Source organism: Apostichopus japonicus, chromosome 5, assembly GCF_037975245.1.
Source record: "Apostichopus japonicus isolate 1M-3 chromosome 5, ASM3797524v1, whole genome shotgun sequence".
Taxonomy (NCBI): domain Eukaryota; kingdom Metazoa; phylum Echinodermata; class Holothuroidea; order Aspidochirotida; family Stichopodidae; genus Apostichopus; species Apostichopus japonicus.
The window spans coordinates 10,248,583-10,265,751 of record NC_092565.1 but is presented as its reverse complement, the minus strand read 5'-3'; the positions used below and the strand labels follow the sequence as shown (position 1 = coordinate 10,265,751).

The window sequence follows — 17,169 nt, the reverse complement described above, 5'->3', positions numbered from 1 at the left end:
TCAAGGCCTCACTAGCATCAAACTTTTGTTTCAATATTCTATCTACCCTTGTTATTATATTAAGAGAGGAAACTTTATAGAAAACTGAAGAAGACTACAACATGAAAATAAAACTAAACATTTTTTGTTTGTTAATTGTTCCGGTGGGATGCTCTAGCACATGTACTCGATGTTATAATAGACCTATTTGTGCACCTTCACTTCTAACATACTGACTTTTCAATTTCAAATAAAATTTGAGAGTTTAAAAAAAAATAGAATCGCTAAAGATCGAAAAAACAATTGAAGGCGTAAATGACAGTTTTTGACATCATTAAAGATATGGGTCTCCATTCATTAAAAAGCATGGACAAGTAACTAATTACGGTACCTTTCACTGTCTAACTTATCTACTTGAAACTCATTCCTGTCGTGGGTTCTATAGTGAAAATGCTCTCAATACATAACTCATTTCGGATATAAAATTGTACAGATTTTTAAGGTTACGTATTCACTTCATTGATATACAGTTTCAGACTTTCAGCAACTTCAACGAACATTGGACTTATTTTGTGTATTCGTAGTTCCTTAAACATCTTCATAAGAGAAGATCTAACGGTTTTCTTTCTATAGCCTATATTCAAAATCATCCTCTCTATCGCTGATCGGTATTTTCACCATCATGCTTTGACTCTGATTTTGCGGCACATTTGGAATTGTATTTCACTGCACCTGGTAATATAGCTCTGTCTGTTGCACATCTGTATGTGCTTCCTCTAATACCAGTTTGAATTAAGAGCTGCCCAAGAATAACCACAATTCCCAAACTGCGGATGTTTCCCATTTGATGTAGTATATTCTCATGCATGCAACGCTATATGCCAACGGCAAACCACAGAGAGGATTCGGTGAGTTAAATATTAAATATACTAAGAACACCTGGAAGTTTGTTCGCCAAGTCTACTACCGAAATGATGTATGCATGAGGAATGAATATTCATTAGGACTAATGAGTAAAAACTCAGAAGAGTGTTATTATCTAAAGCAAGAAATAAAATAAAGAAAATCTGAAATCAACGATACACAGAACCGACTTAAAGGATGTCAAACCTTCAAAACCGTGTTCGATGTTGAAAAGGCATATAAGTAGTAATAACATGACCTTGATGACTTGTTATAATTTCTAATACAATGGATGAGCATTATCACTATAGTCCTGCACAGAGCAGCCAACGTTATCATCAAATTTAGTCTTAAAGGAGCATTCCTGAGATTGAACAATGTCTTCTTAAACTTGAATATATTGAAAAGCCGAACAGCTATAGAACTTTTTTTAAGAAGCATCTAAACTTTTTCCTTTTTGTTGCTGTGCATCGTGCAAAACCTATATGGCCGAAGTCATGTCTCAACTGCATGCTTTATTTGAATAATCATTCTCTTGGCTTGTGTATAATAAAATGACTGAAAATCGAAATGTCGAATACTCGGGTAGAACCACTTTATTGGGTTTGTATTACTCGACAATGTCATGATCATTAATGATTTCATTTCTATAAAAATTTTGCCATTTAAAAAAAAAAAAGTATAGCAACTGAAGAAGATCAGAAGACGTGACCAGATATATAATGTAGGCCGTCGGACCTTATGATAACAGTGAGTCAGTTTAACAGACTCTTGTATTTTTTTTAGGAATAGTTAGTTATATATGTGACACGTGGTCTAATATCACGTACCACAATAATCTGATATTTGTTTCTGCAGTATCTGACCTCCAAAAGATAGAAATACACAATTGGTCATTGATTTGATGAATTAATATAACTTTTCAGTAACTTACCAATAGGGTTGTTAACCGATATAAAAAAAGGAGGGTAAATATACGTCATTATTCATAAACGCTAGGATGGCAAGTTTCCATATGTCTGTTACTCACCCACGTTTTGTTTTGTTCATGTGACTACGTGGGAAATCGAAGGAACACACAACATGCTTGGTGTTCTGCCAAGAAATACTTGGTAAGCCTTATCTTTATAGCTTCAACTTATGTACGAGAAAAAAAGAAAATTGAATAAACAAAAGCTTTAAGGTTTTGCTCAAGTGCCTAAACCCAAGAAAATCTCTACGACCCTTCTTGAACCGACTTGATCCCTTTCCCACCAGAAGTAATGATCCCCAAAGCATCTCTCAGAACACGTTGTTTATGATCATGTTCCACTACTATGATATGAAACATATGGCAATATATCAACGCAAAAAGGACGCATGATCTTTTAACACGTGACATAAGTTGCTTTCGACTAATTCGCCAAAGTTAAATGATTGCAGAACGAAAATGTTGAGGGTAAAACTTCAGCTCCCATCTCATGCTCCTCGGCGTTGTGGACATTTTGTGACCACACTGTCGACTTATGCTAAACAGTAGACGAACAAAGTTTTGATTTGACTAGAAGAAGGAAAAAAAAAACTGCTTCCGAACACAGCTAGAGGTAATTACCAGGGTGAACATGTTACCGGATGCAATGGATACAATAACCTATTCTTTGGACATCGAGTTATATATGGAACCACTTTTGTTACGATATAAACTAGTTACCAATACATGGAAGAACATAAGATATGCACTGTTGAACAGCCGCCAATGATCACATGTCGTGTTCCGAATATGTTTCGGAAACTTGTCTGAATTCAGGAAACATGTTCATCAGCTCGTAAATGTACTAAGGCGTATCCAGCTTGCATTAAAATTAATAGTATATGAAAGTTATGTCATTATACCACCATGTACTTAATTAGTTAATCCAGATATTTGTAAAGTTTTAGTTGATTACTCTTAATTCCAAAACGTTCCTCTCTTTGAGACCATGGCAAAGGTCGACAGGATAAAGGCTGTAGCGTTAGCAACAACGAAACATATATCTTATAGAAAGTCGTGCACGGGTTCAAGCCCTGGCCGACCAGCGTAAGGTGCCGGATTTTTCATCCAGGAGAAATCCACGGTTTTCCCATCTGAAACTATAGTCATCCAAATTGTAAAAACAATCCAGTATAGGCTACAACAATAAATCGGATGGCCACCCGACGTGAAGTTGAAGTTTAGGACATTCGACTGCTCTTACATGCATATTATGTGACTGCAGGCTGAGTATAGCATGTTAACAATGTCGTAGCTATGTATACTCGATATAAGAAAGGAATGGATCCAGTATGGGAATTGCTTTAAGGTATTTTGTTTTAATTTACTAAAACGAAGGGAACAAGTTTATAGTTAGCATGAAAGAGAAACACACTTAATCAGTTAATTGACATATTATAGGTGGAGCGTTCCTTACCAAATGATATTGATTGAGCTGGAAGAAACCCAAGTAAGGTGGTCCATATTTTGAAATCCACCTCCTCCGTATTTACCAAAAAATAGGTAAACGTGAGAAAATTCTGCTATGAGTCATTCGTATCGACATCAAAGCTGGCAGAACCCTCCGTCACCTTGAGCATAAATGTATCGTGACACCAGTCATCTCGACGGGATTTCAACATCAGCTAACATTGGGTAATCACATATTGCTAAACCGCCGTGAAATATCAGCTCTTCGAGCACGCAATATAGGAGATACCAAGTACAGGAGACTGTCGGCTTTTCTTTTTTAAAGTATAAATATATATATATATATATATATATATATATATATATATATATATATATATATGATATATATATATATGCCTATATAAATATATATATATTGTATATATATATATTATATATACTGTATATATATATAGGCCTATATAAATATACATATATATATATATATTTATATTTTTTTTATATGTATATTTTTTATCTATAAATATATATTTTATATTTACATATATTTACTGTTGTTACAAGAGAATAGCCAAATCGTATAAACATGCCCACGGCAACAACCTATACCCGATTAATTACTTGAAAGTAAGCAACCCGAGGTACACATAGGTTTAGAAGGGTATAGTTGGAGAGGAATCGAGATGCAAAGAAAACAGGTGGCAGTGGAAAAATACTTGAGGCCGTGTTTCGATAAGTGGGTGTTAGTATAGATAATAAAGTTTACCAGATGGGTAACCTATAACTAGTCTTACATTTGAAGAAAAATATTGATATTTATTATTTAGATGACTACAAGCGTCTTGCACTGCCAGCACTGGGATACTTTGTAGAAAATATTAATGGATCAGACGTGCATTTGCCAAGGATTAAGACATCACAGGTGTAAAGGCGGATGACCCTTGTATGAACTTCGTAGTACTATAATATATAGTCTAACAAGAAACCGGGGCATAAAAACCGTACGATATCTACATAATGAACTTTTTAAGATATCAACCGTTAAGATACGTTAAATAACTGAACTACTACTTTGAGCCAAATCAGCGATCAGGCCAATATCTTCTAGACGTAACCTGACATTACTGTTAATCCATGTATTAAACCTATCTCCATTAATAAATCCATCTGTGATTTGCATTGTAAGGAACTTCTAGAATCCCTGTCAAAATGTGTTCTTGAACTTAATAGAGGGGTATTGGCACTCTAGACAGCTTGCATGATTGTATGGTAGGATTTTGTAATATCTTCAGCGTACATGACATCCAAGTAGGGTTGTGTTCAGTGAGGTAGATTTAGAACTGTAGAAGTCCATATACATGCATACTTCCTACATCCATAGCATACAGAACTGCGAAAAATTAGAAAATGGAAAGACAATAATATAATAAATATTGAAATTTAATAAACGCTGTACAGACTCTTTGTGATCAACTGCACGACCGTCAATACTACGACAGAGGTAAACATACATACAAACGCACGTACATACACACATACACCCATACAGACGTCTTACTAAACCTCGCGCAGACGATCACATCTGTATTACCAGCCGCTGTATCGTGAACTTGATCTTTTGACGTACTATAGTGTGCCTCTAATGATGGACCAATTACCACCAATTGCTGTACGCAATAATCCACTCAACGATATGCGGCGGCACAACTTATCGGTTCTTGTGTTCTTTGCCCAGGAGAACCCTGGGAGGTGAAATGGTCAGTCCTTCATGAAACTTCCAAGACAGACGTAGCTAAGAAGGAGCATATGAATCCGGCGGTGCAAGATAATCAAAAATGATACTACAGACCCCGCCCACTAATACTACAACTTGCCACAAGGAAATGACTGTTTTCTTATTAGGATTATTTAAGGACGTAAATCCACACTGAGTCATCTTTTGTATCTTTCCAGTGACAAGGGAACATTTTTCTTAACAGCTTCCAAAAGTTAAACTTAAATAGAAACAAAAACACTAATACTGGCACAATCGGCACTAGCTGAGATAATCTGGGGAGTTCCCCGCATTAACTTTCTAATGATTTGACTTTTCCTGTCTAATGACTAATATGACTAATAAAGTTGATTTCCACATAAATGGTATGGGGTCTCCATTGTTTCCCAGCCATTAAGTTTGCATAGAGACCGGTTTCTGATTGACACTAAAAGAAAAGCGAGTAGTACTTCTTATTTGTTTTAGAAGATGCGATAGCAAATTGGTAGAGTTAATGTAACCAAAACCGTTCATGCCTAAACAATTTGACGTGTGGACTGCCGTGCGAAACTTCGTACAACAGATAAATTGGATAAATGTGTACGTTCCATAAAGAAGAAAACTGAGATGAACACTTTTTTATCTGCATTCGAAAAGCGTGTCCTTATCAGAAGCTGACAAATGATTCTGAAGTTGGATCGAACCCTAACCCTAACCCCAACCCCAACCCCAACCCTAACCCTACAGTGAAGCAACAACGTATCGGTATAGATAGAAGGCTGGTACAATATAATATACGATCTATTGATAATGTCTGGTACATGAAGGGGTGCTTATTGGAGATTCATCTCATTCTCACTAAGGTCAGGTATTTTATGCTATAAGCTACTTGGTTGTTAACCTTGTGAACTTGTGTGCACCACTTCAAGTCCACATCGGCCTCTATCATGATGCAGTGTTTCTTTGCTATAATAACAAAGTTTGACTAAGGGACGCAAATGAAAACACATCGTTTGAGGATGCTTCCATATACTGGTGACATGAAAAATCTATCATTTTGATAGTCTTGTTACTCTTGTTGCACATGATTTTCCTTACCTACATGTTTTGGCATGAAACAGTCATAACCCGGAAGAAAAAGGAAACTAATTGGGCGGTGTCATTGTTCTAAATTTATACTCGGTTACGAATCATTTCTTCTTTGAAACTGGTTGTAATAATATACCGGCAGTGGTACTTGCGGATATTTCGTGTACTTCCCGAATTCTGAAGAAAAGTTCTGTGACATCATGAATAAACTTAAGAACATACGTCATTCTTCATCGCTTCCTCCTTCGGTGGATATCCTTGTTAGGCATCTATATCTCTCTGCCCTGTCAGACTTGCGTGGTGTCCCAGGTACCTTACAACTGATATAAAAGCACCGCCAAGTTACTACACCAGGTCAAAACTCTTGCAAACTGCAACCGCCAAAGCATCATAAAGCAATTCGTTTGGAACAAATTTTCCAAGATAGAAAGTTTCATCAATTTTCACCAATTACTGTATTACCTTTGTGGAACCCGTTTTTCATTGCCATCCCAAAATTGAAGGAAAGCTCATTGCGGTGAATAGATTCAGCTGAAAATAAGGTAAGCTATTTAACATATTTGTATTGCTTTATTGTGGTCCATGGAAGGAAAGTTTATAATAACGTATATCTATATTCGTTAATGTTCATGGTTTGTCATAACGGTTGTTGTTATTATGTCGTGTCTGCATTTAAGCTTGTCATTATTGCATTTTATGATTTAGTTGCTGTCTTGTTCGATGACACCTCCATGGCAATGTGGCCATTACTTATGTGCCCTGCTTTCATGGTTTACATGTGCTATATATTATAACTGAGAGTTAAAATACATTGCATCACTCATATGCATTATATGACATCACATGAGCTAGTTATCAAATTATTGATCTTAGGGTGTCTTCTATGAGTGTTATTGATATGTCACTATTAGTTATTCAAACCATAGTTTGTGCACGTTTTACTTGTTAAAGCTATATTAACTACGCATTCCTCCTAAGGAATTGAACAAGGCCGCCGGTACACGTCGAATCCGGAAAAGACCTCATCTCGCCATGAAATTGTTTCTTCAAAACAGAGAGGTTCACACCCTCTTAAATTTAATCAAATTCCCGTCGGTTAAAACACATTAATACTTGATATGTACGTCCATATAACAATATGGGTTGAATCGATGGCTGTTGCAAACATTGTTCAAAAATGCCTCGCTTAGACGCTACTTGCCAAAGACGTTCACGTGGCGTTTATGCGATAGGATTGATGGCGGCATGCCACAAATCCCTTTAACAGATCTTACCCAAAGGTACTCAAAGGGTGAAATTAGTTTAATCGTCAGTAGGCAACATTGCGAGGGATCAATTAAAACTTACAGTGAATTAAAACTTACAGTGAATTTAAACAGCAGGATTATGTTAGTTAATTGTTTGTGTAAGTATGTCAGTGTATGGCACACATGTCTTTTGTTAGCCCACTTTAGTTCTCGGTCACATCAGGGATGGCGCGCAGCCTCCGGATATTAGCAATCTGCAAAACAGGTGGTACCTTATGCATAATCATGTTTTTTTGTGTTATGAGAGCGCATGAGGTTTTACTCTGTATATTTCATACTTCATCTTTTGACCGGGTGACTCCCTGCTTTGCTTGGGAAGAAATCGTATGAGAAGCCTACGGCTAAGGTTTTACTTTGCGATATTAGGTACACTTCATGGGAAAGTTTGCCTTATGGATTTCGTTTGATTTAAGTCTCCCTATGAAACAGAATATGAACCTTACCAATGTTCATTGTTAAATGTGATAGGTGAAACATAAGCCTTTAGGTTCTTTGTATTGTCTTCAAATTTTAAATTAAAATTAATCTAAAATTTTAAACAAAGCAATCGAAAAATAATCAGTTTGCTTGAGAACATATGATAGGAATTGTCATGTATGCGACCAGCTGTTGCACAAAATTACAGATGTCTTGAACACCATAACTAAACGAAGTTTGATTGCGGCAGTCAAACGAAAATATTTATTATATACATATATACTAGTAAGAATATTTGCGTTAGTATAGGTTGCTGAAGTATTAATACCATTTTCACCTTTCTTTGTATCTTACCAGCACTTCTGACAATCTTGAGTTAGCAAAATTTCATCTTTGTCAAGTTCAAGCGTCATCCATACAATGGCCTCTCGACCAATAGCGTACCTTCTTACTGTCATTACATTAGTAATGGGCGGAGCTTCGGCATCCTGCCTTGCTCCCGAGGAAGAAATGATTTTCAAGATTGAACTTCGTGGAGATTGGAGCCCACTCACTTTCCCGAAGCAGTATCCAAAGTTTCGAAAGAACGCTCAATTTTCACCTCTCGTCGGTAAGTGTCCATAGATTATTTATATCGTTAACACCCAAAAAATAATGAAGTTGTCTGTTGGAAGATCTGGCGGGTCAGTGGTCAATGAGAGAGAAATGCTCGCGAGAGTCGAGATTAATAAATAGAGCTGTAAGCATTAATTATATCTATTCAAAATTAAATTTATTCATGATGTATTTGATATACATAACTTAATTTGGTCTTAGATTTCTTATTGTAATGTACCTCAGTCGAAGCTGGTTGAGGAATATATCTCATACACCTATCTGCATGAGATATCTTTGGCCAAGCCAAAACTCGGGACTCAAACATACAATAAGATGCCTCACATACACCAACGTAAAGTTCTACCAACAATATATATTTTTTTTGATAATGTGATGTTATTGACTGCCTATACTCTAATCGCAAATTATAACTGACTGGACTTTTAGCGTTACAGACAAGACAGGGCCAGACAAGACAGGCCTCAAAATTCTTATATCTGAAGACCTACTGCGTCGTCGTTGGCTTTCCAATATACATATAGCGAACATGCATCCGGAATAGTTATTTACCGCATGTTGTGCCCCATATACAGACGTCTATAACGCTAAAATCTAGTTGCTGCATGAGGTAAATTATAGGAAGGTCGTGTTTCAGGAAAAAGAAAACCAGTTGGGTTTTTTTTATACGAACTCTATAAAGACTGAGACAAAACTATACAAAACATTCCCACGGTAAACAAATCCTAGTGAAAACAATTGCCCATTCCTTAGTATCAAACAGTTTTAGCGAGGCATGTGACAAGGGCCCACTTTTTCAAGCCTTCATTATTAAAGTATATTATGAAAATGAGAATAAATTATTTTCCGTCTCATATTTCTCCCTTGCCCTCTAATAGGGTCCCAGGCCGGTGGCTGACCCCCCCCCCCTCCCCTAACTCCGCCGTCTGACTCCCTCTCTTCAGATTTTTGCTAGTAAGTCATTTTGCATAGTTGAATGTAGAATCTCAGAAGGTACCATGGTTTGTCATACGCGTCAAAAATCAGCATAACTGAGGGCGCTCAACAGATTTATAGTCATTGAACTTTGTGATTTCTCAAATCTCAACATGAATGTCGTAACACACCCCAGCAGCTGTATAGATACGAGACATAACAAAGACAAATCCTACTTAATCAGAGTATTTAGTCCAATGAATAGTGAAAGCAGGGGCAACAAGGCAAAGGAATTCCCACGGAGACATATCAAGTTCTGCATTCTAACAACAAAATATCACGCAATGTTTTGCTTATAAGATTTCAGATTGCTATGCTACCCACGCGTAGATTATTGGATGTCTTTCGAATCAAATTCTATTGATTGTAGCGGTAAAAAAAAAGATTAAAGTGTTATCAGCTAGTGTTGTATGTTTGGATTTTTGTTGGGAAAAAAATGCCTGGATTTAGCGAACTGTCATACAAGCTCATACCCTAACAGTATTTGCTGCTGCCCGTGACAAGTGCTTTTGTGAATATTGCATGACGCTATTTAGAAAGGGTGCCACGTGTTACTTGATACTTTGTGGATACCAACCACACACCCACGTCTCGTATCATCAAGATACACTGACACCCCCCCCCCCCTTCAGTACGCTAACACATATGCACACCTGTCTATAGGTTTCACTTCATGATGAATCATCATAACCAGCCCTCATCCTTATCATAACCTTATCAGACTCCCGTGACAGATTGAAGTTCAATGTATGAGAACATAATCCTTGACAAATTACCGATTGTCTCATCTGCTCAAAATAGGATTGACAAAACATATGCCATCGGACTAACCGTCTGCAGCCACTGCGATCACAACATTATGGCAACTGCTTGTGGCATGTTTATGGAAAGATTTGATATCTCGCCTAATTACTGATTTAGAATTTGAATGTAACGGAAGTCATAGAGCGCCGACAATTAGTGATCTACGAGTATTCAAAAACATACTACAACTTAAATGTGCCCGCGTCTCTTCCACGACTGACAGCTCAATCGAGACCTATGGACGAGATGCTCTAATTAATCAATCACAGAAAGCTTTGATCCTATGTCACACATAGACGCAGACGTACTTTATTCTGGGCATGCGCGTATTTGCGCTAGCTTTGAACATGTTTCACTACAGTCTGTAAAGGTAATCGCCAAGATTGTCCCGGTTATGGCAATTACATCGACCACTTCGAGCTACTTCGATCGCTCCTGATGACTTTGCATCCGTTACCAGTCACATGTACATGGTCAGTTCACCGACAAAAGGGCGCTCCAATTAAAACCCTGTTACTTATCACGGAAATATCCCACAGCGCACACAAACAGAACAGCAAATGAACGTTCGCCTCACAGCATGATAACAAGTGTTCATTTATTACGATGACACCCTTTGATGGTACCGAACTCAAAGTAAAACATTTGAGTTAGACACCTCCCAACTTCCAAAACCGCCACCCTGGGTATTTTCTCAACGCGTAAGTTGAGTTACCATGGTAATTCGGACGTGTCATGATGAGAACGTGTAGGCTTATAGTCGCTCCCCTCAATCTGACCTCATTGCTCCCTACATGGAGGCTGTTTTTACCTCCATGCTCCCTATAAAAGTAGAGCCAAGAACAGAGGCTATAATCACGTACATCACATAGCGTCTGTTCTCCTTCTTGTTGTCTAAGTGACATAACCTTGACACTATCGTCATGACCTTTCATAAGAGAGAATTCTTGTCATGCGAGAGATATGCTATAACAGACCGATGATGATGCATTGCTATGAAATGGCTTTAGGGAATCATTACTGAACCACATGCTGCAGACAATATCTTATTATGATAGTCAACTCTCGCTGTAGGGAGAATGTCATGTTCGGGATATCAGTGCAAACAATGAAGTACTATACCTACATATGCATGACTTTTATGGGTGCAAATCTCGAACAAGGTAAACATGTTTTATGACGGTTCAAGACAAAATTTGAGTGACACCTATGGCGAGCCTTATCCCTACATTTAAATATTTCTTGCCATCGTTGGTGACCAACCAAAAGGACAGATCCCAGACACGACTTTTAATAATATATGACATCTCCCAAACGGAGTAAGACTCTTTTTTTAACTGTGTGGGAGGAGTGCTCTCCACAATTGTATCTGTCATAGAATCTAAAAAAAAAAATATGTGTGGGTATATGTCCCCTTTAACGACATATCCAGAGGCCATCATAGAACACGGAGTAACAACATCCGGGCTTTCTTTATTCCTTTTCATAATGCGCTTCACGAAAACCTTTGTAATCAAAGGTGGAGATTTGTCTGTATAAGATTTGTAAGATGTAGGACATATACCTCATTCGATTTGTCAGACAATGAGTCAACCAGTGTAACCTGAGTTCTTCGTTTCTTTCACAATATACTTACAAGCTCTAATCGTATCGTAGCAACCTCTGCATAAATAAAACAAACGTGAAATCAAAGGTTTCTATTGGAAATCTTTGTAATAATCTAGCCCAGACAGATCTGTCGCAGTCTCGCCAAGTTTGCCTGTCGTACAAAATTGACGAAAGGAGAGTAAAGTTTGAAATTGAGCTGTCTGGGGCCGCCATTGGCGGCTTAGACATGGAATATTTATTTCATATGGCACAGGTTCAAAGGGCTAATACTTTGTAGATAAATATTATACATTTTTTTTGTCTATAAACAAATCGTTATGAAATTCTCTCACTGTCTTTGTATGAACTGGTCAATATGTGTCTTCGACTGTTTAGAGGACATGAAGTATGTATATATGTTGACTGAACTAGGCCGCGGACTAAGTGAGCCTGCATGATGTTTTCAATTGGTTATTGACATTAAAATGAGGTTAAGAGAGAGTAATGAAAATGGATAGTATTATATATGAAATAAGTTTACGTCACTACCGAAACATCTCGACAAATTTCTTACAACAGGAACTGTCCATAACGATGAATACACCATGTGGGAAGAAGGGCGTGTCGTGTCTCGTGATTTCCGATACTTCGTTAATGAAGACGTCACTTCTAAACTAGTTAACTCCATCAAGAGATCACCTGATGCAAACACAGCGTTCCTTGCAAACAAGATTAAAGATGGCATGGGAAAAACATCCAAAACGTTCACAGCGACCAGGGATTTCCACTTGGTAAGTATCATGCATACGTTCGATTATTTAAAGTACACAAAATCAATCTTTTTCTTATTAACATTCAATATGCTACATGGGAATATTTACTTAAATATCCTATAATGCGTTTCAAAGTAATGATTCTTGTACCATCTTTACTTTGTTCCTGTCACATTGATTTACTCTCCGCTCTATTTTCTCTATTCAGCTTTCATTCGCTGTCCACTTGATCCCCAGTCCCGACTGGTTTGTCGGAACCTCCAAGTTGGATCTCTGCCAGGGTTCATCTTGGCTAGACGAACCAATCACTCTTGACCTTCGCCCATATGACGCTGGTACTGACCAAGGATTTATGTTTACGTCACCGGATTATGACGAAAGTTCGTTCAAACCGGTTCACCAAATAACTAGCACATATCCAAACCACCCTGCCAATTCCTTTTACTACCCTCAACTTGACCAACTACCACGCATAGCTCACGCAACAATCAGCAGGGTGGCAGCGTCACAGGTGTCTCTACCAGTGTCTGCAGAGAAATCTCGCGGACCCTTAGAAGCAGTGTCTTCTGCAGGAAATCCTCATCAAAATATCCCTTCCTGGTTTCACGGAATCAGTAGTAAGTATATCACTGGCATTCTCACTGGTAACGCTTTTTGCGGGATGACTATTGAGGACAGATGCGTGGATTGTTCAAAGATCTACCCTTTCCAAACAAAATTACGAATTCTAAATTTCCTCCCAAAAAAACAACAATTGTTGTACTTAAAGAGCTGTGATTCTTCAACCTTCGACTGGATATGATTTGTTTGCATGGTAACTTAGTTGTACAATCATTTAATAGAGCTTTCAATGTCACTATTTTGTTTCGAGACATCCTTGTAACCTTTCCATTGTTTTACGTGGAGTCTTATTAACTGAAGAGTTTTCATTCTATGCGCTAGTATTTTAACCTTTTCTCCATTCTCTTTTCAATCTTCATTTTAGCTGGTAACTCCAACAACGTGCAACTCACACCTGTCGACTGTGCTGTCACAAACTGGGGTGCCTGGGGTACATGTGACGACCTATGCACCGTTGGCGTTCAAAGGCGTTATCGTATAGTACAACAAAAGCCTCTCAACGGTGGAAGGAAATGCGACTCCCTGATCGAACTTCGTATATGTAATTCTAAACTGGCCATGAAAAAGGCCCAAAAGAAGAAGTGCGCCAACAAGAAGATGAAGAAGGAGAGGAAGAAGTATAACGCAAAGCAGATGAAGAAAATTCAGAATAGCATAGACAATTTATATTTGATTTAGGACAACACAACCACAAAGAATTAGTTGACGCATATCATGCAGCTGTCCAAAGCCATTGTCTGTAAAAGGTACAGGGAACAAACAACCTGAATATACAAATGCTCAGAAGCTTGCGACGATTAAAAACACATTGTTGACCGTTAAATTTGGTTTTCATCAAAATCAATCTGTGACATTTGAGTTTACAACATATCTTTTTAAGGTCACGTGTTTAGGATAGACTAATGCTTACGTCATCGAAGCTAGATCTTTCCAATACAATACCGCTAGACACGAGGCACTGATAAAGATCATATCAAAAGCAAAGACAATGAAAGACATGTTGTTGTTAGTTCTCAGTCTAAGCTGAAGTAATTGCGTCATGCGATTAACGATGACGCCGATTACTGATTTTAATAGTAATGTCTGTCATTTACATTAAACATAAATATAGACAGGAATATTTATTTTTGACTAAGATCATAATATTTATGTAAAATTACATTTCTTCGATTATTCAGGGGGCGGATCCAGAATTTCAATAAGGAGGGGCTGTGGCCATGGGGACGACTAAGCCAACTTACATAGAGGAGTCTGATACAAAACTAAGACGCCAAATGGTGTATTCCGAGGCATACGTAGATTATGTATAATAATCAGGTGTAAACGCAGGTTTTTTGTGAGGATAAAAAGGGGTGGGTGGTTACCCTGTGGGTGTTCCCCTGGGTTCCGCGCATGTTCCTGGCGAGCGAAGTTATCTATTCAAGGCAGATGCGTACTTCAGCCTATACCGTGTGGATCTATAACTCAGTGATATTCATTGACCCCCTCCCTCCCCCTCCTCCTTTTAAATAACAGACAAAGAAATAAAATCAAACCCTGGGAAGAAAGTTACTTCCAAATCTGGACGATGCTGGCGTCGTTCGGTGCATGGTTGTACAAAGATTTCATCGATTTCGAAGTTGTTTATGACTTCATTTTTCTTTTATCAATGATAACAGTTTGTATATTTTTCTCACAATGATATAGAAAAGGTATAATATAGAAACGGGTAAGTGTGACAAAATGTATAAAAAAATAGTGATTGGTTACAAATTAAGTAAAATGCCTCGTCAAGTGTCTTCATCGAACCTGCAAATCTCTTTGCAAATCTCTTACGAACTCTCAAGTCTCATGTAAGCAACTTGTCGAGTTATAAAGTGTAGGAGATTCCAGACAGAATGGATAATGGTTTTAAGTTAAGAATTAAAAAAAATAAGATTACACTAAGGACCTTATCTCAAACTTAATACCGACAATTAAATGAGCCCAGAGTGGTATTAAGGCGGTGTCCACGTTTTTTTGTGCTGGCCCAATCTAAAACATAAATATATTGTAGTTCGGTGTAAGCGTTATATACGGTATGTATACTCTTTGTTTTTTATACAATAATGAAATACGTACTAAAGCACAAGGTAGAACAAAAATCAGAAGAAAAAACATGACAAACTCAGAGCATACATGTAAAATTTACTTTAAAAAACAGGTATTTGTTGCACTCCTTTAAATTAAATACGACAATTATTTTCCAGTTATAGTGTCATTTTGGAAAGAACTTTTAGTACAAGAATTGTTCAGGGCGATCCACCGTATAATATAAAGGAAGTTGACGGCTTTGTGAAGCGTTCACCATCCAAGTTCCAATACCAACGACCCTCTTGAAATGCTAGCCTAGTTTGAACTGTGCTTCTAAATGATACAGTTGATTCACTGGACGAAGATTAAATAGTGCAGGAGCTAGGTTGTGTTGGAAAGTAACCAAATCAAACATGAAGATCGCATTGAATAAACTTTCTTGTTGAAATATGATAGTGTGTATATATATTAGTGATACTTGGGAACGCGCTTTACATGATTATACAAATATGGAATGGAAGAGATGATGAGTTTGATTTAGTTGTTTATGTCTTTCTGCAATTTAAGGTGTACCTATCCTTCAATTGCTTAGAGGTTGTAAAGATTACGTTTGCTGGAAAAAATGGAAGGAAATCTATCGGTTCGGTGTTTTGTTTTTTAAATCCCCGAGGGGCACAAGTCCAAGACCAATTATTGTATGAATTAAATGATCTGAAATATGTAAATAATGTACTATTTGTAAATATGATACAATAATTTTAAAAGTAGAGCGCAAGAAATGTTAAAGTTTTTTTTTCTCATTTCTTTTTCTTAGTTACTGAAAAATGAATATACAATGTAAATATTTCTTTGGCAACCGTTTCTCGAATGACGGTTGTATAGAAAGATACGGGAACATAAAGAGAAAAGCAATAAAGGAAAACAGTACAAATATCTGTTTTCAATATTATTTTTATTCATCACTGTTCTTTATCGCATCTTAGTTAGACTAAAGATGTGTCCATCGCAAACGACGGATTGAGGGCGTTTGACTAGAATCGTCACTTTTCGTGGGGCATAATGCCTTGCACATACAGACGAATGACAACTATACAGGAGTAACCTGCATGGTAACATAATAACCGCCCCCTCCCCCCCAAAAAACCCACCTTTCTAATCCTTTGATATCTTCCTTACTCAAGTCTATTACTTAAAGCGTCGAGGCTAATTTCACCTTTGACCCTCACACTGGTCTTCAGTATTGTCCCCAATGATGCTAGAGAATCAAATAATCATTTCTTCACGTAAAAAGTGTTATACCGCCACCTCCCTAAACATTTTCTTCATTGAGACATTGGTCTGCGTAATTTAACACTCCCTCGATGTTTGAAATTATTCTGGAGCCCCAGATCCAACAGAAAAGTACATTTTTCAAAAAAATTAGCACTTTTTAGTAGTATGCTAAAAAACCAATTAAACTGTTGACCTCTCAGAGTAGAAATTCTGTTTTTGCCCCGAATGAGGATTGGTATACGATGGACGTTAAACATCATGCAAAATAACATATAGTAATTTATATGGGACCAATTTATATAGGAAGAGTTTGACAGAAAAATAATTCATTTTGTTTATCGGTGATGTTTGGAAATCTCGAAGCAATATTGGTAGGTCATAGTAGTATTATAGACCAAAAGATTTTAAGTGGTTTTAATACACATCCAATCAATAAATGTAGCACACTGCCAATTTAATAATGGTTTACTTTCGAGCATACGCGAACTATTCGACACCCGGGGGGGGGGGGGGGTAGGGAGCAGCAAGTGGTACCATTTCCATCCCGACGACCCATACCCCCATAAAATAGTCAGGGAAAAGGGGTATGTGTGCGGGGGA

The 17,169-nt window shown here is 37.5% G+C and overlaps 1 protein-coding gene across 1 annotated transcript; it reads left to right on the top strand.

The window, feature by feature from the left end:
- Window positions 1-6,483: 6,483 nt before the first annotated feature.
- On the top strand, window positions 6,484-16,246 carry LOC139967597 (spondin-2-like). The gene is made up of 5 exons (XM_071971562.1): window positions 6,484-6,688; window positions 8,228-8,480; window positions 12,431-12,642; window positions 12,833-13,241; window positions 13,610-16,246. The coding sequence occupies exons 2-5, from the start codon at window positions 8,291-8,293 to the stop codon at window positions 13,921-13,923; spliced, it is 1,125 nt and encodes a 374-aa protein (XP_071827663.1). The 5' UTR covers window positions 6,484-6,688; window positions 8,228-8,290; the 3' UTR covers window positions 13,924-16,246.
- Window positions 16,247-17,169: the final 923 nt, after the last annotated feature.